Here is a 24178-nt window from a genome sequence, read left to right on the forward strand (position 1 = left end):
TTAATATGTAAATTCTAAAAAAAAAAAAAAAAAAAGACAAATGAACTTATTTACAAAACAGAAACAAACTCACAAACATAGAAAACAAACATGGTTACGGCGGGGCAGAATGGGGTGGGAAGGGATAAATTGGGAGTTCGAGATTTACAGATACCAACTACTATATATAAAATAGATAAACAAGTTCATACTGTATAGCACAGGGAACTAGATTCAATACCTTGTAGTAACTTATGGTGAAAAAGAATATGAAAACCAATATATGTATGTTCCTGTATGACTGAAGAAATTGACATAACATTGTAAACTGACTGTACTTTAATAAAAAAAAAAATACAAAAAAAATTTCCAGTTTAAAAAAAAGAAGGGAGCAAAAGTCAAAGTTTTAGGTACTTTTATATCATTAGTCTTTCATTAGCCTTCTACAACAAATCCTTCAATGAGGCTATTTTGGAATTTTGAAACCTTTTGGAACTTCCACATACCAATTAAAACAGGTACAATAGCTTAAGATGAAAGGTCTCTAAAATGTTAACAATTCAGAAGTTTCTCCAATTCAAAGGATCCAGGGAGCTAGCCCTACAAGTTTGTCCTTGCTAATCTCATTTTAGAAAAGAGAAAAACACTTACCGCTGTTGTTCCCAGTGAAGCCTGCAGGCACAGATCCAGGAGACTGTTGGCTTTAACTGCGCGCTCAGAATTGTTCTGGAGTGCCAAAAGAACCCCAACTTGGCCATTCCAGGATCCAATTTTAGTTCCCATTTAAGCACTTGCAAGCATACATAAACTCAGCTGCTATTCCCATAGGTGGTTTGTTGCATGGGAGCTGCTTGGCCTTTGAGGCACAATTTCCCAGAATTAATTTTGTAGCTTAATTCAGATGAGATATGAGATAAGGTCTGAACAACTTTCCAAGGACAGGGTGGTGCACTGCATGTGTGCTGCTTCTGAGTCTAGCTCCCCAAGGAGTTACCCTTGGATGGGTTTGGTCTCTTTCACAAGGCTCAGTTTCTCCCTGTGACTGTCTAAAACCACCATGGATGCTCAGAGCACTAGGTTATCAGCCTCTGTTGCATCTCCTGGACAAGTAGTATTTACTTAATGGCTGTAGTGGGTCTCCTTTATTCTTCTGAGATGAATAATTCAGTCTCTCATTTCACTAGCAAAAGTTTCATTCAGACTATGTATCAACTCATTTAAAAAAAAAATTTAAGCCAAATTTAACAAAAACCCAGCCACCTATATTTTCCTGGGCCTCTCGCCCAGAATCCATAGGTCCTGCCTAGGAAATGCACTGGTGCCCCTTAAGACTCCAAGTCTTAAATGAAATAGCTTGAATAAAATTTTGAGGATCATCACTCAAAAAATGAGATCCAGATATCAGAAGAACTCACCAGCACACCTGAGAAGTACCAAGTAGCTGGTGGGGCTCAGTGAGCCCATGCCGGAACTGAGCACAGGTTCTGGGTAGACTCCAGATGCCCCTGGTGAGCATCTCTGATACCCTGCCAGCTATGCCATGCATGTTGATGAAAAATTAATCAGTTGATTCAAGAAAGAAATGGAAAATTTTATCCAAACCAAATTGAGAATTATAACCCAGGAATAGCATCTCACAAAGCTCCAAGAACTGTTACACCTGTTAGAAGTCAAAACACAGTTATATGTCTTTTGAGACACAGGGCTTTACATTAAATGATGTATTATTGACAGTTCACAAAATCCAGATCTGAGTGTCATCATGACCCCTTACAAGATCAGAAAGGAACGTAATCTTTAAGGAGTCGTCTTGCTGATGTTGGGAGAATGTTGCTCTTTATGGCTGAGCAGGTAATTCTGCTGATGGGGGGCTGGTTGATGCATAATGCAGATACACAATGCATGGGAGGGGGCGGGCGGAGGAGGCCAAAGGGGAGGCAACATTTTTTGTTTAGATGTTTTTTGTCTTGCTATAAAATATGAATTTCATTAATTTCATTTCACATTTCTTTTATAAAGACACTAATCCCATTCATGAGGGCTCCACCTTCATGACCTAATCCCCTTTCAAAGGCCCCACTTCCAAATACCATCACACGGGGAATTAGGCTTCAACATGTATAGTGGGACACAAACTTTCAATCCATAGCTACTTATAAAATGATGTTTACTATAGTTTCCTTGTTAGATACAGACACCCTTTCTTATATTGAGGAAGTTCTTCTCTGTTGCCAGGTTTCTAAACATCTTGAAGAGATACTGGATTTTATCGAAAATTTGTATTCCATCTTTTGATTGTTCTTCATGGTGTTAATATGATTACATTGTTCTTCATTACATATTGGTTTTGTTTTTTGTTTTGTGGGGAGGGAGGTAATTTTTTAATGGAGGTACTGGGGATTGAGCCCAGGACCTCACGCATGCTAAGCATACACTCTACCACTGAGCTACACCCTCTCCCACAACATTGTTCTTTAAATGTTAAATCAACTCAGACTTCCTGAAATAGACCCAGCTTGGTCTTGATGAAGTTTTACCTTTTCATGTAACGGATTTTGGCTTACTAATATTTTATTTGGGATTGTTCATGTGTTCATGAAGGAGACTGGGTATCTGTAGGATCTGCAGTAATTTTCCCTTTTAATTTATGACATCTTTTTTGCTCTCTAGATGAGTCTTGCTAGGGGCTTATCAATTTTATTCGTATATTCAAAGACCCAGCTTTTGGCATTGTTGGCCCTACTATTGTATTTCTCTTTTCTATGATAGGTTTTGTTTTAAAATTTTTGCTCATTTATTTCTTCCTATTGGAAAGGGGGGGGGGTCTTACTTTTTGTTTTTCCTAGATTCTTAGCTCACCGGTTTTTCAGCCCTTCTTTTCTAATGTAGCATTTAAGACTATAAATCTCTGTAAGCACAACTGTAGCTCCATGCCATGAATTTTTACATATAGTATTTTCATTATTATTTAAATATCTTTTCTAATTTTATTTTCATCAACAAATTGAAGAAGATTACGTAGGTATCAGGAGGCATGAAAGAACAGCCTTAAAAAACTGCTTATTACCTCCATTTTATAGAGGTGCAAACAGGTTCCTGGAGGAGATTTTCTGGCAGGTGAGAAAGCTACTTGGGAAAAGCCTGTTCTGATCTGCCAATTAAAATTAATTCAGCAAAAAGATTAGTTCTGCTATATCCTCAACCCATCACACGTAAGTCTTTCCTGAGAATGAGCAAATGACTGAAAAAGAAGGTAACTTAAAAGAGACTTAAAGAGTAAGTTCCAAAAGAAGAATAAAAAAAGTTTTCTTGCAGTTGGTAGTAAGTTACCTACAACCTTGTGCTGGGGGTTTCAAGGCCCTATCCAGACCCAAGGGCAGAAGCAGGCTGATCTCTTTGTAAAGTCTGCCATAGACAAGTGCTGTGCGTTTGCTGGCCCAATCCTTGGGTCTTAGTTTGTTTCCACTTAGATATTCCAACTATAGAAACTGGAAACAAACTACTCAAGGAAAAATATGTATTTATTAAAAAGTGGCAATTCATGAGAATGGGCTAAGAGAGAGAAATTCCTTTGTCATCCTGGCAGATCCAGTAAGAAATGACACTGTGTTAAGTCAAAGTGAGGATAATTGAATGTCAGGATGCAAAACTGTTAAGACTTTTCCATAAATTAAGTCAGTTTTCCATTTACTTTCTTGGCACTTTGATGATACTTTGATAGAAGGTGAGCCATTAATGATGACCTGTGTACTATTGCCTGGTACAATCTCATACTAAAGGGAAACTTCTATTGAATTCTAGAATCATTTAAAGCTCCGAGTGCAGCAGTTCCTAATCTAAGAGTCCCCTCTGTGACAGTAGTTTTTAGTCTAGGCATACCACCTAGATTCACAGCACAATTCAAAACTGAAAAATCCCAGGGGGCTGTGGCTCACAAATAGAAACTAGTGATTCAAATCACTCTCATTTCACAGATTAACAAAACTAGGCCGAGAAAGAAACCCACTCACATTCACTAAGTTTAATGACAACACTCAAATCAATGAAGCACAAAATAAGATAATACATCTGGTAACTAAGCTGTCGTTTATTCTATATTATCCTATTAGAGTACTATTATTTTTACATCAATACTGTGAAAGGCTGAAGATATAGATTAGTAAATAAAAGACAATAAAAGATAGCAGTACAGAAAATACATTTAATAAATTAAAACAAAAAACAAAGATCTGGATAGAGCCAAGAGAACAAGACAAGCCTTTAACCAAAAGTTTTTGGAAATACCCAAGGAGCTACTCTTTCGAGCCAAATGCTCTTGATTTCCAGTGACCATATTTAATTAGCACATTAGCCAAGAAAGGCCAGCAAAAGGTTTAATGTTTTAAAAGATAATTTTGTAATACACAAAGTGCTAATTTCAACAGATCCATTAATAGAGAGTACATGAGAAAGATCATTAATAAAAGTAATGATCACTTAATCCATATTAATGTTAGATAGACATCAGTGTTTACAGCACTTTTTTGCTAGTGTTTTAAATCTGTACAAACAAGTTCAAATACTTGAGGAGCTAGTTTCTTAAACTTGATAGAGAACCTTCTACAACTCAAATGCTTCTCGGCATAAGCACACATGAACTACCTGTATAATAGAAACAGTTGTTCAAATGTTAACAAGATGCTATCTATGGTCCTAAAATAGAGCCACTTCTGAAAAGTCTAATAATTGTGGATTATCATAGTAACGCTATACATGTATTACAGTAAACAGAACAGCTATGCAGACGAGCCATACTTGAAGCCCCGCCACTCACGAGTATGAGGTGATCCATCACAGGACATCCATTTCCAGAGCGTCAACAATGTGCGCAGCGGAAGGACGATCTTTAGGATCCTCATTCGTGCACACAGAGAAGAGTTCAATTACTTTCTGGTACGTTTCATCCAGTTCTTCCATGTTCACAGGTGGCCTGGTTCCCAAAGCTGCGTAGTATGCTTCATCATCAAAGTCACTGTCATCAAAAGTTTTATCTGCTCGTGAAGGAGTTGGAGGTTGAAACAATTAAAATCACTTTAACTCATGGAAAAGCGTAGCAACTGCCCAGACTCACCCTCGTGAAATAAGAAGTCAGCATCCAGTATGCTTTTCATTTCACACAGGCCGTCTCTCCAGCTGCCCTGCCCTGAAGTAGTCTAGCTCTTGTCATGCGCGGACAGGTCATCAACCCCAACTCCCTTCCTGTGGTAGCTTTCCAATCTTCTCCGCAAGGGGAGTTTTTAGGGTAACTTTTTGCTCCTCTGGGTTTTCTCAATTTATCTCTCTATTCTCAACTAATCTACATCTCATTTGTATGAGATTAAACCAAGATGGTACCAAATTAATCATCAGTATTAATGTAATCTGTATCTCATGCCACTGAATCAAGCAACTTGCTCTTTTAAATTTTAACTTAATAGAGAAAATACCATTTCACAAGCTAATCTTTAGTTCAAACTGAAGAGACTGGGGTTTATGTTAAAAATGTGTAGTCATACCTTCATCATCATCATCATCTGGAAGATTAATGTGTGGAATAGATAAAGTCATCATCTCCCACAAAGTGAGGCCAAAGGCAAATATGTCTGCCTTGTCAGTAATAACACCGTTCTCCTCCAGAGCCTCCTTGGGTTTCCAAGGCTCGGTGCCAATATAATAGGCCTCAGGGTCAGTCACTGAAACAAATAAAACACAGGTAAATGGTCATAAGGGCAAGCACCAGAAACCTCTAAGAAAGGCAAACAAGCCAAAGAAAAATGGGCAAGCGATTTAACAGGTAGTTGAAAGGTTAGTAAATATAGCCGGTAAACATAGAAATACACTCAATGTCTTAAGAACTACCTTTTCCCCATCAGATTGTTAAACATTCAACAAGCTGGTCAGTTGGCAAGGGGGTAGAGAAAGCAATTCTCTTAGAAAGGGGTAGGAACATGGACTGTGGATGTCAAGAGTGCAGACTCTGGAGCCAGACTGCCTTGCCTGGGTTCGAAGACAAGCTGTGTGACCTTGAGGAGATCACTAAATCTCCGTGCCTCAGTTTGTTCATTTTTCACAGTATGCTCTCTTTCAGCTAAGAGAAGTCTTTCTTTGCTCCTGATTGCTAAATCAGGGAAAAGGGAGAGCGTAGGGGCTCTTAAAGCTTCTCTGCCCAGGAATGACATAGGTCCACTCACATTTCCATTTAAATTTTAGAGTCAACTTATCAATTTGATTGAAAAAGTCAGCTAGAAGTTTGATTGGGAATGAATTGAATTTCTAGATCAATTCAGGAAGAACGAATAGTATCATGTCTGTCAATCCACAGTTGTAAACTCTCTTTCCATTTACTTAGCATCTTATTTAATTCTCTCAGTGATGTTTTATGGTGTTCAGTAAAGAGGTCTTTACTTTTTTAATGTAGCTTTATAATACTTAACATCTGGTTAGGAAAATCCCCACTCAACATTCTTCCACGGAATTTTCCTGGCTGTGTTTGAACATGTATCCTCAAGGATAAACTTTACATTTGCTTTGACATGGTTCTAAAATAACACAGATCATACTGGGATATTGTAGAATTTATACATCTTCTAATTTATTCATTTCTGCTTTCCACTTCTTTTAGGGCTTCGTGTTTTTTCTGATTTGAGTTGAATTTCAAAAAGGTTAAATAATAAAAAAGGTTTCCTTTGAGTACTTTTAACCACATCAAACAGGTTTTGACTTGTTCTTACAGCCTCAGTATTTTCTAAATATTATGTAACTGGAATATGACTTCTTTCAGCCAAGAACTATTTACAATTATTTTAAATTCCTGAAAAAGTCGAGTTTTTGTTTCCAGCTGTACTACCAATTCCTAGATTTATAGCACCGAGCTTAATGAATGTTAACTATTAGACTATTTCTACTTTTAGTAATCTGAGGTTTTCTTTTATAACCTAATATATGGTCAATTTTAATAAATATTCTAATGCATAGAAGCTGAAATTAATACTTACCTCTTCTAACATCTTAGTTTTGTCTATTTGATCTATTAAGGATTGAGAATCCTTATTGAAAAGGTTTATGCTAAAATCCTTATTTTTATTCTTTTTTGACAATTTCTCCTTTCATTTCCTAAAGTTTCAACCTTGTAGCAGTTATCTAGCCTCAGGGTCCACGCCAGCTCTCTTTATTAGCAATTACAGACATCATTATAAAGTCATCTATTTATCTTGTCTTTTTCTTTCAATTCAACTTGCAAACTTTTACTTTAGCTAGAAATTAAGGAGTATATAAAGTTCTAAACCATATCATTAGCCTTTCCTGTACCTTATATTTACATAAAAGGCAAATTTAAATGTTACTTATTAAATAATATGTTGAAATCAGAGGCTTTCTCTTGGAGGCTGGCTTTTGGTTCTCATCAGGAACATATCAAATTCCCTGAGAAGAGAATGGTTGATATTTAGAGAAGAATGAGTTGCCGGGGCAGGGGGCCTTTATCAGCACCTCTCCTTCCTGCTCCCACTCCAGGTCTTCTAGCAGTTTCCCAAATCTGGTCACTATGCTGATGCTAAATGAATTCCTTCATAAAATCTTATAAAAATGTTATTTTCCATTCCCAGATCTTTACCACTTAAAAATCCCAGTCCAGGTTAGAAATAGTTCCCATGTTTCTTCAGTTAAAATAATGTATTAATAAGAAATCAGTCATTTATATTATATATGTGGCAAGGGAAGGGCTGGAGGCTGAGTGGAAGAGGGACAGGAAAGAAGGGATTATTTTTATAAATAATTTTTTATTTCTGAAGAATGTGAGCTTATTACTTTTTTAAAATATAAAAATTGGAAATTTACAGATTGTATAAAAACAATTTTAAAAATTAGAAAACTACTTACCAGTCATATTTTCATCCAATGGTAGGGAGACTCCAACATCACAGATTTTAATTGTTTCAAAATCACCTTTAATAACAACATTTGAAGACTTTATGTCTCCATGAAGTAGTTTCTTTTCTTGGTGCAGATACTAAAATAGTGGAAATTTTAACACATCTGAGCAAAAATACCAACTAATAAAAAAAAAATATGAAAACCGTCTAACAAAAATAACAAATTAAACTCCCTTCCTAACCTATAGGCTTGTATTTGTCCATCATTTTCAAATTATTTAAAGCTAGAAAAGGGACCATCCCAATCAATCTAGTTCTGCCATATTGACCAGAAATCTGAAGGATTCTTTGGAAATTAATGTCTATTTATAGATAAGCTAACTTTTAATTTTCAAACCATTCTCACATACTTTTACATCAAAGATGCTACTGCAGATTTCAAAACACACTGCAGTTTTACTTTAGGCTAGTAATTTTTATAAATAAGGTTGTAAACTTCATAACGACACAGAGTTCCCTCAAACAAATTGTTAAGCTAATGCTACACGTAATTCACAAGCAGAGGAGGAAGCATTCACATAATCTTAAGATTTTTGTTTTCTATATCAACCCTTTCTTAGAATTGACACGTTGACAAGTGATGACATTCTTCCATAACCAAAAATGTCCTGCAAAATTTTTTTTTTCATTCATCAGCATTTGAGCACCTACTTTGTGAGCTGGGCCTGAAAATGACGCAGAGACAATTCTTTGTATTTAACTTGGAACACTTACTGTATTTAAGTGCTTCTGATCATAAATTGAATATGTTCAGATATATATATAGCATAACTTATTAACTCCTTTATATACATACATTTGAAATAATTATTTATTAAATAATTCAAATTATTAACATAGCTCATCCTCCCCATTTAAAATTGATTTTTCTATACACACTATATATATTTGGAAATACTGCCTTTTTCCAGTTTCACATTTCATGAATCAACCTGCAATTCTTAACATGTAACTTTGACATCAGTATCACTAGGTAATCCATTTTTCAGTCATCTAACAGTTTTCTGGAGCCATAATTACTTGTTTCAGTTATTTAGGATACAGAATACTTTTACTTCTTATAGTGTGTCTAAGCAAAGGCACAAGAATTTATTTGCATAACACTGAGAATGCTTTTCATTTTACCTACAGATGTACATTCATGATGTCCCAAATTTAACATCCCACAAAGCAATCTTTGAAAGACTTGTTTACAACAACAGAGGGTCAGAGTACATCCCCAGGAATTGTGACTCAATGTGTGTTACATTAACTAATCCAACTAAACCTAATGTGTGATCTCTAGTAGCAAAACTACCTGACTTGGGATATTTCAGGCTATGTGAAGGCCTCAAGCAATACTTAGCTGATCAAAGCAAGTAAATAGTGCACTCTTCAATATGAGAGATTCTATAAAGACTTTAACTTAAGCCAACACCCTCTTTTGGGGAAAAAAGAATTCCACCTTGTAATTATGTATATAAAGTATTTAGTTTTTTCATGTTCCACAAAACTCATTCAAAATATACCACACAGTTACCTTTAACCCTCTTGCCATGTTCAAAGCAACTTTTAAAATTATGGCTGCTGGAAAAGGATCTTGGCTATCTTTATTTCGTTCTTCTATTAAGTCATTCAGAGACTTTTCACCTCCGTATTCCATAGCAAGACAAAGACTACCATCGCTGGCTTCAGTGAAAGCACGATAACCTTAAGAAAACATGACATTTCCTTACTGGAATAGGGAAGAACAGCATTTAAGTTTTTAACAGTAATGTGATTGAAAATGGATCTGGATTAACACTGACAGATATACAATGAAACAGCTATTATTTACAAAATGAATTAAGTAGATCTGATGTAAAATGCCTTCATGTTTGCCAATAGTAACACAAATTGAATTATTTTTTAATACTCTATGCCTTCCTTAAATATAAGTTTCACCAGCCCTACTTATATTAAAAATGAAAACAAGGAAATTACATAAACAAAGATCATTTTTTATTCCTCAGTTCCCCATAGTACCAGCATGATGATAACTATATCTATTCCCGTGAAGTTTTAAAGATATACTTCAGCATCTAAAAATGCACACTTATTTTTATTTTAGAATGTTCACATTAATTTGATTCTTGACAAACTCCATCACTATCCTCTTCATTTTTATTAGTGAAACCAGTTAAGAAATTATATATAAACTGTCTCTGGATAAACAGAATACTATACCAGATACTGCTACCAAATAAATCTCAACTTACCTACAATGTTTGGATGATTAAGGCTTTTCAGAATCTTAGCTTCATCAGTTAGTCTCTTTTGATACAAACTTTGATAATGATCATTACATCTAGGATTGATCTTTTTCACAGCCCAAGGAGAATGAGACAAACCTCTTGGAGATCTTAAAAAATAATCAAAAGTGTACAGAAAGATTAATAACCATAATACATTTCAAATGACTAATAAGAACTTCCAAATTTTGACAAGGACTCGACAGCAATTTGCTTTTTAAAAAAAATATATATATATTTAAAATATTTTAGACTATCACCACTTCTGTTACATATCCTTTTTAACTGGGATACATATAGCTGATAAATCTATTGATTACAAAGAAAAGTCCAGTATCTATTACTGGAAGGGAAGGGTTAAAAAGAGAAAACTAGAAGGAAAAAGATGAAATGTTATAAATCTTCAACTCTAAACTTACTTTTCTAATTTTTCCATTCAAGTATGTCACACTACCAACTCCTTAAAAAGCTTTTAACCACATGTACCAGATATGAGTTATAGAATGTTAAAGTAATAAACTTTAACGTCTTAGAAACTTAAATGAAGAGATGTACAAAAAACATTTGGCTCATATATAATCATGCAAAGAGTAACAGACTGTTCTTCACCAAAAAATACTGCACCTCAACAGACTAACCAATCCATCTTATATACCTCTCACCAAATCCTCAAAGACATGTGTTTAAGGCAATAATAATAAACAAACAAATGAGAAAAAATGTAAATGGCCTATTTTCTAAGAAAACTCAGCCATTTTAAGAATATTTAAGGTATAAATGTTTTGAGGCCTAAATAAAGAGACAGGTAGAGCAGTCAGGGGAAGTCTGTGCACCTGAGAAGGCAGGCATTTATGAGTACAGCAAATTATGAAGGACAAAGTACATGCAGCATACGAGCACAAGAGCTAGCCAAAGAGCCTCAAAAGTTAAAGATTAAAAGTTCAACCATAAGAACATGAAACAACAAACTGAACCAAGAATCCACTTAGCTCTGTACTACCTCATGAGCACAGCTCTGTGCTTGCAAGACCTTTTCTCAAAATCAAAAAACATATTCAAAGCATCACTAGATTTCTTAATTCATACACATCTATCATGCGTAAGTTTATCTAAACTATTCTTAAACCTCCAGTTCTAAATATCAATTGCATTTGAGGATGACCTCTTCCATGTCATTTTTATATGAAAAATATATTTTTCAACTTTCAGCAAGTACTCTGTAGCTCTCAAATACTTAGAATTCAGTGAACAAGTCCATCTTCACTTTTGCCATAACATATCCGAATCTACAGAATGGCAAAAATGTATTTACAAAATCTGAACAAAACTTTGCCAAGCTAAAAGCTGGTTCACTGAAAATACTAATGAAACAAGCAAGTTTCCACTGAGATTGCACAAGGAAAAAAAATAAAAGGAGGCATAAATAATGTTGCAAACAAAAATGGGGACATAACTACACACTCAGAGATTTAAAAATATAAATGAATAAATACTAAAACTTTTAAGCCAGTAAATTAAAAAGACAAGATGGACAAATTCTTAGAAAAATCTAAGAAAACTGATGATAGAAGAAATGTAATCAAGAGCTTACAATTTTCCCACAAAAAATACAAAGCCTAGATAATTTTATATGTGAGTTTACTAAACTTTCAAGGAACCTATCATTCAATATCATATAAACTGTTCCAGGGAATAGAATGAAAAGGAACTATAAGTCTAGTATAATGTTAATTTTTTAAAAAATCAAACAGGGACAGCAGAAAAAAGAAAATCACAAGCTAATTTCACTTATATCATAGATGCAAAAATTCTAAACAAATAGCAAAATGAATCCATTAGTTTATTTAAAAATAACGTATCACAACCATGTTGGATTTAATCTAGCAACGCAAATTTGATTTAACATTAAAAAATATAGACTTCTGGACTAAAATGATAGCTTGAACACACACATATATTTTGATCCCTCGCAAGCCCTACTTAAATGAAAGCAAATGAGTATTTTAGGACATATGTCCATTGACAAGGATAGAAATAATGAAGAAGAGACAATAGCAACAAACTTTTGGAATTGTGAAAAGCAAATGACAGTAACTGACTTAAAAGGCCCAATGAACTTCTTGAAAGTTATTTAAAAGCAGATGGATTCCTAGATACCCTCCCAGTTCTATATCACCAGGTAGGTGCCAATCTCTAGTCCCCAGCTTCTGAAGACTGAAGACTGGCCTTGAGAGGGGGAAAAAGCAGTTCTTCAGCCTGAGGTTGAGTGACATAGCTGAGAAGCTGTGACCCACACAGGAACAGAGTAATTCATGACCACATGCAAACTCAATGCTCAGTGAGTTCGCACGTACACCTGTGCCATCAACAGCCAGATCAAGACAGAACACTTATAGAACCCCCACAAGACATAGGATGCCATCTTAGAAAGGAAAGCTTTCAGATAATTAATTAAAAACAAGATAGACAAAAATGAAAAAAATCAATGGAAGTATCAGAATAGGAAGTTGAGGAAATCTCCCAGAAAATAGAACCAAAAGAGAAAGAGAAAAATAGAAAAATGGACTCTCCCCACCAAATAAAAGGTAGATCAGAGATCAGTCCAGTAATTTCAACATCCATCCAAATAATAGGAGTTACAGACAAAGAACAGAAAAATAGGGGTGAAAACGATCAGAGTAATTTTAAAAAATAATTTCTCAAAAATTAAAGAACAGGAATTTTCAGATTCCAAGAAGCCCACACCCATGCATGTCATTGTGGAAGTCAGAATACTGGTGACAAACAAAAGATCATACAAGGTTCCAGGACAGGGGGAGGACAGATAACATAAAATTCCCAGATAAAGAGAATCAGCAATCAGAAGGGCTTCAGCATTCTCAACAGCGACAACTGAACGATGTTCTCAAAATTCTGCAGGAAAATTATTTCCAAAAGAGAATTCTAACCCAGAAAAACAAAAAGGGCCATTCAAGTATGAGGGTAAGATGAAAACATTTTCAGAAATGCAAATTCTCAAAAAAGTATCTCCTATGCATCTTTTCATGGGGAGCTACCAGATGTCCTCAACCAAATTGAGATGTAAACCAAGAAACACTAAGACATAAGATACAGAAAAACAGAGGATCCAATTCACCAGAGAACCAGAGGAAATCTCCAGGCTACCAGCAAATGGAAAATCCCAGGCTGCCAGGGCCTCACCATGGGAACTGGGAGGGTCAGGCGGGAACTGGGAGGGTCAGGCAGGAACTGCTGTTTTCAGCGTCAGCCACTTGAAGCTTTCTAATTAAGTCACATACAGTATAACTTTGCTAACAACACATTTCACATTTTAAAATATTTTTTTAAAAAGGAAAAGAATGAGCATAGCCGTGAACCTGTGAGAAATCTTTTCTTTCAAAATAACTTAGACAAGAGTCTTGGACATTAAAAAGTGAAAAGTTCACAAAACTAATAGCACACAAACACACAAAGGGAATGCAAAAATGCTTCAAGAATATCCACTTACATATGAACGCAATGCTATTCTCATTTCATTAGCTTTTTATTAAAATAAGTATTTCTATTTGGAAACAACATAAACCTAGAGAAGCTAACAGCACGCTGGGTTGGACTAGTCAGGGTGTTCCAACAGCGCATTAAGCAATACATAATGGTTTAATTGTTCACCGCTTACTAGGTACAGAGTAATGAATAAAAGAAAGAACTTTTTAAAAAATGTGTTTGTTGTCATGTATAATATTATTAGCTATTAGCACCTACTCTACTATTTCATTTTTCTTTTAATACAATTTTCGTACTTTAAAATTGCATATTTTTGTCCTTCTTAGTAAACAATGACACAAGAAATAAAAACTTTTACTTCTTCAGAAGAGAATGCCTTCTCCAGGCAGAAGGGATTAATGGTCACTGACATCCCCCCACAACTCTCTGAAGTTTTCCTACTGAGAATCCTGTGTTATTATCACACAGGAACCCTTTTCCTCTGTTCTCATCCCTTCCTACCCAAGCCAAGGAAAAATTATAAGGTAAAATTACTTCTCCTTTAACTTCAGGAGGAAGCTAGGAGAACGTATACCAGGCAGAGCTCTGGTAAAGTTATGCACATACCCCAAGTCTAAATATTTGAATTTTCACATTCCTTTTTGTCTTCAAGTACAGTGGAACTATATATAGTTCCATGTAAAAACGTTAATCTGAAATCTTACACTTACCTTTTCATAAGGTAGACATTTACCCCAGTACCATAGCCAAGCTTTTGCATAAACGGAGAAGCAGGAATGTTTATACATGGAGTTAAACATAATGCTGAATGTTGGAAAGAGAAATAAAAAATAAAGTTAGTATTTGCAAAGACCTCTACAAATGCATCCTAACATTCTGAATCTATTGTTAAGAATGTTAACTGGCGAAGGCTTTTGGAGAGCAATTTGACACTATCTGTCCTCATTTTAAACGGATGCCCTTTGACTAAGTCTAGTTTTGGGGCGCGATCTTACAGCAACATTAAAGCAGGTGTCAGCAAATGGCCTGTTTTTATTTGGCCCACAAGCTAAGAATTGATTTTTACATTTTAAAAGGTTGTTAAAAATAAAGAAGGTCTCCTGGTTGAATCCTTAGATTTCAAAGAAAATACTAGCAAACTGAATCTAGCAATGTATAAAATACATCATGGCCAAATTGGCTTTATCCCAGGAATGAAAGGTTGATTTGAGATTTGAAAATTAACATGTGAACACCACGTGAACAAAATAAAAAAGAAAACTTTATCTTAATAGAATCTGAAAAGCACTGGACAAAGTTCAATACTCATTCATGATAATAACCAGGAATAAGAGAAAAATTTCTCAAACCAATAAAGGGAATCTGTGAAAAACCTACATCTAACATAACACTTCATCAGGAACAAGGCAGTATGTCCACCATCCCTCTTCTACTCAAATTATCCTGGAGCCAGGGCCATAAGGAAAGAAAAAAGAAAGTAATACAGACTGGGGGGAAAAAAACTGTCTTTATTCATCTACAACATTACCAGCTATGTACACCATCCTAAGCAATCTACAAAAAAGCTAATAGAATAAGTAAGTTCAGCCTGGTTGTAGGATACAAGGTTAATATACAAAAATCTATATACTAAAAATGAACAACACAGATCTTCTCCTATGTTATCTTCTAGAAATTTTATAATTTTAGCTATTTTTGCATATGATGTGAGCTCAGGGTCAATTTGCATATGGATATAGAATTGTTTTTATTGGTTGAAAAGATTATCCTTTGTCCACTGAACTACCTTGGAAAATATCTTTCCCTCACAAGAGCAATGCATGTGTGAGAAGAGGGGAAAGGTACAGTAGTTCCTTACTGGTCCCAGTGAAGTTGATTCTTCACCAAAGAGAACCTACAAGTCTGTTAGAATGTCAGTAAAATGAGCTCATAGATGATCAAACCCTGGCCTACAAAATAAGTCTTATTTCTTAAGATCAATACTATAAAGAGGACTCATACTAAAACGGCTTGTGTATGAAAGATCATAATTAAAGGACCAAACTAAAATAATACAAAAACATTTCTGATAGCAATGACCATGAAGAAAGGTTTTCTATCTATCGTACCAGATTTCTTTTTTTCAAGTAATTTGCTTGGTGTCTTGAAATTATTGGTTTCTTCCATTGTAACGATCACTTAAGGTCCTATGATGAAAATAAACAGAAACGTTACACTGCAGTTATAAAGAACATCTCTCTCATTCATGAAGAACAAATTCCTGTAATACTATCACTCATTTACATAAAATTTGAGAACTGAAGAAGAACACGACAAATATCTAGTCCAATTTTATTTACAATGAGAAAACTGAAACCCAGAGAAGTACAATTACATACCCAAGGTCATGGTGTTAATGATTGTGGGGCTTTTTGGTTTTAATTAATAAGTAATAGACACACTTGGTTAAAAAAAATCACCTAGTACCCTGCCACACCTCCTGGGAGTAGTTATTAACAGGTCTTTTACATCCTTTAAAGAGAATGTCAATGCAAGCAGCATTATTCAGAACAGCCGAAAGGGGAAACAGAAATAGCTATCAGATGATAAATGGATTAAAAAAAAGATTATTCAGTTGTAAAAGGGGATAAAGCACTGATACACACTACAACGTGAAAGAACCTTGAAAACATTATGCTCAGTGAAAGAATCCAGACACTAGAGGCCACATACATGACTGCTTTTACACAAAGTATCCATAATAGGCAAATCCATAGACAGAAAATAAGTAAGTAGTTGCCAGGGGCCGAGGGGAGGAGAGAATGTGGACTGACTGTAAGTGGATGTGGGCTTTCTTTTCTGGGTGATGAAAATGTTCTAAAATTAGGTAGTGGTTTAATATATTCAATTCTAACTATTCAAAAAAACATTGAATGGTGCACTTTCAAAGAGTCAATTTTATGATATGTGAATTATATCTCAACAAGCTGTTATTTTTAAATTGTCTATGAAAATAAAATCTACAGACTGCATACACAAGCAAGTTAGTCCAAGCTTTTTATTTGTTCTGTAACATATTTCCTAAAGAATCTTTATTTTTAAATTTTAATTTTTCTTTAAAAAAAGTTAGGTTTCATATTAGATTTATTGTAAAGCAAACTGTTCCTACATGTCTAGAAGCTCATTTGGATTGTCTACAAAAAACTGGGAGGCAGAGAGAATATTTGCTTAAATGTTGTGTAGAGCCCCTAAGACCCCTTAATAATAGCATCTTTAAAAACTCTGTGCCAAGAAAAAAAAATCAGCAAAGGCCTAGCTTTAATTGTCTATTTATTCAGGAGCCTATTCACTTTTTAAAATGTAGCTACAATCACCACTGTCTTCAGATTTCCCTGAATTTAACTGAAGATCCCCTTCTTATGCATTTGCCAAAAACATTCTAATTTAATCAAGTGACACGTTTAACAGGAAAGAACAGGTTTCAGATCTTTAGGAGAAGATATACTATGTTAACAGAGTAGGTTGGAGGAGGCATTTCTACTTTGGAACTAATTTCCCCTGCGAGACTCTGCTTCCGCTTCTTCCATCTCCAGCCTTCCTCAGAGGAAGCTGGGAAGGAGCACCTTGAGGCTCTAAGACTTCTCTCCACCCGTGGGAAGCTACTGTTCCCTCAGTCAGCACACACCTACACAGCACGTACCGCACTAGCCACTGGAGACACAGCATCAAACAAGACCCAAACGAAGAGTAAGATAAATATATAAAATAATGATACCTAGTCAGGGAAAATATACACCAATGAAGGCAGGCAAAGGGGCTTGAAATCTGAGTTAGGGTGGTCAAGGGATGTCTCTTTGAAGGAAGTGAGAGAGCAAGCCCAAACAGGCTGGCCAGACAGAGGAAGCCGTAAATACAAAGACCCTGAGGCAGAAATGTTCAAGAACAAGTCTACAAGGGCAGAGCTAGCAGGAGGGAGAAGGAAACGAAGTCAAAGTCTGGGGATGGAGGATGGCAAATCACACAGAGCCCTGCCGCCATCACAACCTTGGCTTTTATTCAGAGCTTTAGTCACAGTAAGGATTTCAGCTTTTACTGAGAAACGGGAAGCTATTAGAGGGTTTTGAGCAGAGGAGTGATATACTTTGTCTTATGTTTCAAGTGGATCACTCTGACTTGTGTTTATTAACTGAAGGGGAAGGATGGAGGCAATCAGACCAATCAGATGGCTATTTCAACAATCAGGAGAGAGAATGGTGGCTTGCATCAGGATGGTAGCAGTAGAGGTGGTGAGAAATGGTTGGGTTCTGGATATTTTGAATCTGGAACCAAAAGGATTTCCTGTTTGGACTGTTAGAAATGAGAGAAAAGTCAACGATGGCTCCAAGTTTTCAGACTGAGTAACTGAAAGAACAGAGGTGCCTCTGTTGAAACCGGGAACTCAATTTCGAATGCCTAATTAGACATCCAAGGAGAAATGTGAAATAGGCAGCTGGATATGGGTCTGGAATCCAAGACAAAGATACATATTTGTGGGATATCAGGATGTATGTGGTATTAAAGCCAAGAGACTGGGTAAAATCGCTTAGAAAACAGAGCCCTGAGGAATCTCACCTGGAGAAATGAGGAACAAAAGCAGCAGCCTGAGAAGGGACCAGAAAAGTAGGATGCAAATAACCTGGCAAGTATGGCCTCCTGGAAATGTTACTGCCGTCTGTGTCCCACTGCCTCCCCCCTCAGCATTAAGGAGGATTTGATACTGAGATAGGCCGGGGCCCGGGACCCGCTACCGGAGTGCCTGCTCTTGCACCAGGGGGCAATCATGAACAAAAAGATGCAAAAAGGCCGCAAACCAACGGCCGCTTCTGAGGTGCCGGGAGCAAAAGCAGGGTTCTCTGCATGATCCCTGCACACAGCACCACCAAGGGTGGGCAGACCACCTAAGTCACCCCTCTGGCCTGACCCTCTGATCTGTCTCACCCTCACTCCGTTTAAGGAACCAACCTGCCCCCCTTGGAGAGTGAGCAAGGCCACCTGTTACTTGTTTTCACTCCCTGGCGCTGTAGCAGGAGTTCCAATAAAGCCTTGCCAGAATTCCTCATCTGACCTGACCTCGCTCATCGATTTCTATTGATTAAAGAGTCCAAAGACCCGGGAGAGTGCTAAAAGTAAAATCTCTCTCCAATTAAAAATACCTAAGTTTAAACAGAAGCCTTTTAACATTTCATAACATTCAGGATGCTGTAGAACTCAGTCCCACCTTCCACTCCAACCTACTTACACCTAAACATATCATATCCTATGCCCTTCACAGTTGTCTGAGGCAGCTGTTTTCACGGTTTAGGCCTTAGTCTTCTGACAGATGGCTTCTAGCCACTGGCCCAAACTCCATCTCAGACTTTGTATACACTGTATACACATTCTATATATATCAACTGCTAAACAACCAAACTGTTCTAAAAGACGAGGTTCTTAGAAAGCACAAAATTGTGAATATCTTAGATGAAGATATGTTAGAAATGAGAGTTATATGACCGTGGGCAGAATTTCATAGTTTGTTGAGTACTTAGGATATTTTTTAAGTCAAGTACTGTTTAAGAAGCAGTACTGAACAGTTAACAGGGCTCAGCAAGCTAATCCACAGATCTACTGGATCAGAAGTCAACAACTTTTGGACCCTAAGTCCCCTTAGGACTAAAAAAATACATGAATACTAGTGGCAAAGCTAAAGTGTAGATATGCAGCAGAAAAGGGGAAAAAATGGGAGAAAAAATAAAGACATTGAGAAAAGAGAAGCATAATAGAAAAAGTAGGATGAACAAGAACAAAAAAGTTCAGATCAGATTATTTCTAAGGTCCTTTACACCTTACACCCTCAGTAGGATTCCCTAAGGTAGATGCATACTGTTTATCCTGGGGCCCAGGAGCTTATAGAAGGCTGGCTGCTAAAAATCCTTCCTTCACCTGCTCAGTCGCCTAACTTGAAAACTGGAAGCAAAGGTAGTTGAAAGGTTCAAAGGAGGTCACTATGTTTCATACCCCTCTCAAGCCCCACCCCCATCCATTCCCACCAGAAATCCTTCACCCGGCGTCGCCTCCGCTATGAGCTGGAACCGAGACTCACTCGGCTGAGCTAAGGAACCACAGCCATCAGGCACAAGCCCCAGTGTTCGGATCTGGTCCACAAATACATATATCCCCTAAAGACTGGGCCCTCGGCTCAAGCAGAGACCTGGGCCTCCCTGTATCCATCTGCAAAGCCATTAAAAACAATAGCAGCATGAGAGATCAGGGCTTCCCCCACCCGTCTCAACACCGTCTTCTCCTACGGAGCTTCCGTAAAAAGTACAGGCTATCAAGCTTTCGCTTCGAGAAAAGGGCAATTTCTTTCTTGAAATCCCCACCCTAACCCGTGATTCAGATGCGCGTTCGGGTTTGGGTTGCAAACATGATTTCTAAGATAACCCCCAGTTCAACCCCATACTCCCAACGTCTTTGATCTTCCTTCCAGGCCCCCAGCTGTCAGGAAAGCAAACGCAGAGTCCTCGGCTGGAGGGGGACGCGCAGCCCCCGGCCGGGCCCGCGCGCCATCAGGACCTGCAGAAGCTCGCCTTACCGGAGCCGTGCGGGGCGGCGACGAGAGATCCAGGCCAAGGCTGTCTTGCAAACTGGTCCCGAGTGGCCCCCAACAACAAGCCGCCGCTCACTCAGCGCCCCACCCACCAACACACGCTCTCGGCAACTGTCGCCGCGACCAGAACCCTCCCAGCTTTGAAAAGCCCGCGCTCCGCCCCTGCGTCGGCCGCGAACTACGGGGCAGCGCGAAGGACACACCAAGCCGTTCCTGCTTTTTCCGCTCTTTCCAGTCGCTTGCTGGTCCCGTTATACTACCCAATAGGGGTATTTTGAAGCCAAATGAAAGGAAGAGACGCGCAAGAGAAGACAAAGTGATTTCTACAGCCACTGTCAGCCCTTCACAGGGACAATACTAGTTAACAAAATTTATGCCTGCATTTAAGGCTGAAATGCTTCCCCAGTTGCAAACACTGTGTCCCGAAGGTGTAATGATTATTATATAAATGTTATTACATATTTATTTGGCCTTGAAGCACTATAACTAAAGATGCATTAGCCTCGGGTAGCAATCATTTTTGGCTGAGAATAAAACAGATATTCAGAAATTTTGGTAACTCTTGTAATCACCACATTCAGTTCAACATTTGTTCATTTATTCAACAAATACTTGCAGAGCACCTTCTAAGTGCCAGGTGTGTATCGAATGCCCACTGCAGAGAATATACTATAGTAGTCATTCCAAGGGGTACAAAGATGAGTAAATTACAGACCTTCCTCCTGTTCAGGAGAAACTTAGAGTCTATGCAGTCCAGGTTGGGGAAGCCGGGAGCGCCCCAAGAAAAGAACACGCGTGCGCACAAACACACACACACACAAACACACACACACACACACACACAGCATAATACAAAAGAGACCATTAAGTAGGTCACTATGATCAAAAACCACATTTTTTTCAAATGAGGAAAAGATGGCACAGAGAGTTTAAGTAATTTGCCTAGAGTCACAGAGCTAATAAACCATAAAACCAGGATGTAAACTCATGTTAAACTTGGACTTCCTCTTTAACAAATGTGTTCAAGATTTCTTCCATCTTGCGCGCGCACACACACACACACACACCTCCACCTCCAGAGCCTTGCCATTCTTGGTCACCACCCTCTCCTAAGCAGAAATGGTTTCACTGCACCTTCCTTCTATTCTCATTCTAATTTTTTTTGTGGAGGCATAATAGAGACTGTATCATCTTTTTAAAAAATCTATAATTTTCTATACTTTTTATTAAGTCCTCCATTTTTACAAGCCCTCTGTTTTCTATTCTCAAGGCTAATCAAGTCCTGCCTAAAGCCAGAGCCTGAGAGCTTCTTAATTAACCACCGCTTGTGCCAAGAAACTCTAGGGAGATGAGGATATTGACACAGGTGTAAGATGAGGCAGAAAATTTTCACAGGAATGAAGGCCCTTGGGTAAAGACTTATAACCATCCTGTTCCCCATCTTGTAACCATAAAAGTACCTCCAGGGATTATCTGAAGAAACATCTGAACTTTACAAGCTTAATGTTACTGCCTGTAAAATGTAATCATTAATCTCAAAATCTTGCACACCAGTCAGTTGTCAGGAAAACAGCTTCCAGCCTGAATTGGTTATTTCTCCAGTGTATGTATAAATAGCCTGGATTCCTTGGCTCAGGCAAAGGAGACCCAAACTCTGTATTTGACTCTTGGCTGGTTGTGCCCAAAGGAACATCTGCATCGTTGCATTTTTACAGCATAAACTCCACCTTCTGCTCCATTCAGGGCCTCCCCTCTTGGCTTTCAAGAGCCTAGTCTTAAGGGAAAAAAAATAAAGGGATGGTAAAATTTTTCCTCCTCTTTTCCACTGCTATTGCATTTAAATTCTCATTGAGGCCATATGGAAGCTGTTGATTGGCTAGAAGGACAGTGGGAACATTTAGGGAAGAGGGAGGGGAAAAAACGGAGATTTCAAAATTTCATCTTGTTACATCTGTATATCCCACCAGTCAACTTGGCCCTAGGGTGCTGCTCTGGCCTCCTGAAGCCATTGAGTCCACTGCTGAGGCCGCCTGAGTGCCCCACCCCCACCCCACCACGGTGCTTCTCTTCTGGGTCCTAGTTCTAGCAAATGGCATCTCCATCTACCCCCATAGCCTGAGCTCAGAGCTTCCCTTCCCTCACCTACCCAAGTTCTGACAGCTCTTCCTTGTGCATCTCTAAAATCCCCTCCCTCCTCCCACCTTCCTCCCCCTTGGACTATAAACTCTCACTTCTCCTATTGATGACTTCAGCAGCCTCCTAATTTGCCCCCCTGCCTCCGGCCACTACTTTCTTCCAGTAGAGTTCCACACTGCTGCCTGCTTAATCTTTATAAATCGTAAATCTGGTCATGTCACTCCCCCTGCTTGAAATCCTTCAGTGTTCCTCATTAATTTCAGGGCAAACAAAAACAAAAAACAAAAATAAAACCAACCAACAAACAATATTTAGGATCTGACCCTGAATGTCTCTAGTTTGAGTTCCTCCAGCTCCTATTCCAGTCTCCAGTTATACTAAGTTAAGGGTACTTTCCAGAACACGCAGGTTTTCTCTTATGTCTCCAGCACATGCACGTGAATTCCTTTCTGCCAGGAAGCCCTTTCCCCCTCCCTCACTAGATCAGCATCTCCTCATCCACCAGCACTCAGCTCAGGTGCTGCCTGCCCTAGGACACACTCTCTAAAGCCCCCAGTCTATGTTATTCCTCCTCCAAGCTCCCAGAATGCTTTCCAATTCTCCTTGTCTTAGCATATATTTCAGTGCATTGGAATTTCCTCTCTACTTCTGTCTTCTCCCACTAGAGCACCAGCTCTATATGCCTCCCCCACCTGCCTAAGTGAGTGCTCAGAAATGCTTGGTGAATACATTAGTGAATGGCAAGATGGATAAACACTGTTGCATATAGAATTTCATCTGTCCTTCAGTGACACAGAATATGCCAGTTAACCTGGGAAACTGGTCCAAGCTGATAACTTAAATGTCTTAGCAATGGTCCCTGAATCAATGTTTGCTGACTGGTATGGATTGAATGCTTGTGTCCCCCTAAAACTCATATACTGAAGCCTTAACCCCCACTCTGATGGTATTTGGAGGTGGGCCTTTGGGGAGATAATTAGGTTTAGATGTGATGATGAGAGTGAGGCCCTGGTCCAATGGGATAAGTGTTCTTGTAAGAAGAGACACCAGAGAGCTCTCTCTTTTTCTCTCTCTCTGCTGTGTGAGGACACAGTGAGAAGGTGGCTGTCTGCAAGCTAGGAAGAGAGCTCTCAGCATTGAGAGGACCTGTTGGGCTTTTTGAGATGTGGAAATGCCTCTGCATCATCCCATTCCAGGGAGAGGACTTCAGACATGCCACACAGTCCTAGCTTTCAGGAAACTCTTCCTAATACTGGAATAAAACTAGACATATCATTGCAAACTCTAGCTTAATGGCAACATTTAACAGTATTTTTAATGCAACTACTTTACGCCAGACACTGGGTTACACACTGGAAGACCCACGTTAGGTGAGATCAACAACTTGGCCCTTTTTTTCCACAGCATCTGGAGAAGGTAGACAGTATATGGTAACCAAGCAGGACCCCATGGGACCTTCTCAGGACAGATCCCCCATGTCCTCCACCTGCCTCTTGTCTGTAGAAAACTTTAGCCTTCTAGGCCTTCCCCAAATTCCAAAAAGTAAATTTAACCAGAGAAATGAGAAAATGCAGAAAGAAAGGAAAACAGTTCAAGCAAGACAAAATAATGAGTTTAGCCATTAAACAAAGTCAAGGATCTTTAGTTCCTCCTTAAGGGCTATCTATAAATAATACTCTTGAGTCATGTCCTTTGAGCGTTTTGCAGATCCTGAAACCCCCACCAGGTGGCAG

General features: G+C 38.1%; 1 protein-coding gene across 1 annotated transcript; it reads right to left on the minus strand.

Moving 5' to 3' along the window:
* Window positions 1-4160: 4160 nt before the first annotated feature.
* Window positions 4161-20433, minus strand: PBK (PDZ binding kinase). Its single transcript, XM_031442163.2, has 8 exons — window positions 20295-20433; window positions 15811-15888; window positions 14413-14506; window positions 10166-10308; window positions 9448-9617; window positions 7876-8005; window positions 5514-5690; window positions 4161-5009 (listed from the first exon to the last, which is right to left on the minus strand). Exons 2-8 carry the CDS (start codon window positions 15866-15868, stop codon window positions 4810-4812), a joined length of 972 nt encoding a protein of 323 aa, XP_031298023.2. The 5' UTR covers window positions 15869-15888; window positions 20295-20433; the 3' UTR covers window positions 4161-4809.
* Between the last annotated feature and the right edge of the window lie 3745 nt (window positions 20434-24178).

Source organism: Camelus dromedarius, chromosome 36, assembly GCF_036321535.1.
Source record: "Camelus dromedarius isolate mCamDro1 chromosome 36, mCamDro1.pat, whole genome shotgun sequence".
Lineage (NCBI taxonomy): Eukaryota > Metazoa > Chordata > Mammalia > Artiodactyla > Camelidae > Camelus > Camelus dromedarius.

What these genes read in the sequence shown, in the direction of transcription:
- PBK (XM_031442163.2), bottom strand. Translation starts at nt 15,868, where the DNA reads ATGGAAGAAACCAATAATTTCAAGACACCAAGCAAATTACTTGAAAAA. An exon ending in ACATGGCAAGAGGGTTAAAG is followed by an intron (nt 8,006 to 9,447) that starts GTAACTGTGTGG and finishes CCACTATTTTAG; the next exon opens with TATCTGCACCAAGAAAAGAA. An exon ending in ATTGGATGAAAATATGACTG is followed by an intron (nt 5,691 to 7,875) that starts GTAAGTAGTTTT and finishes TATTTGTTTCAG; the next exon opens with TGACTGACCCTGAGGCCTAT.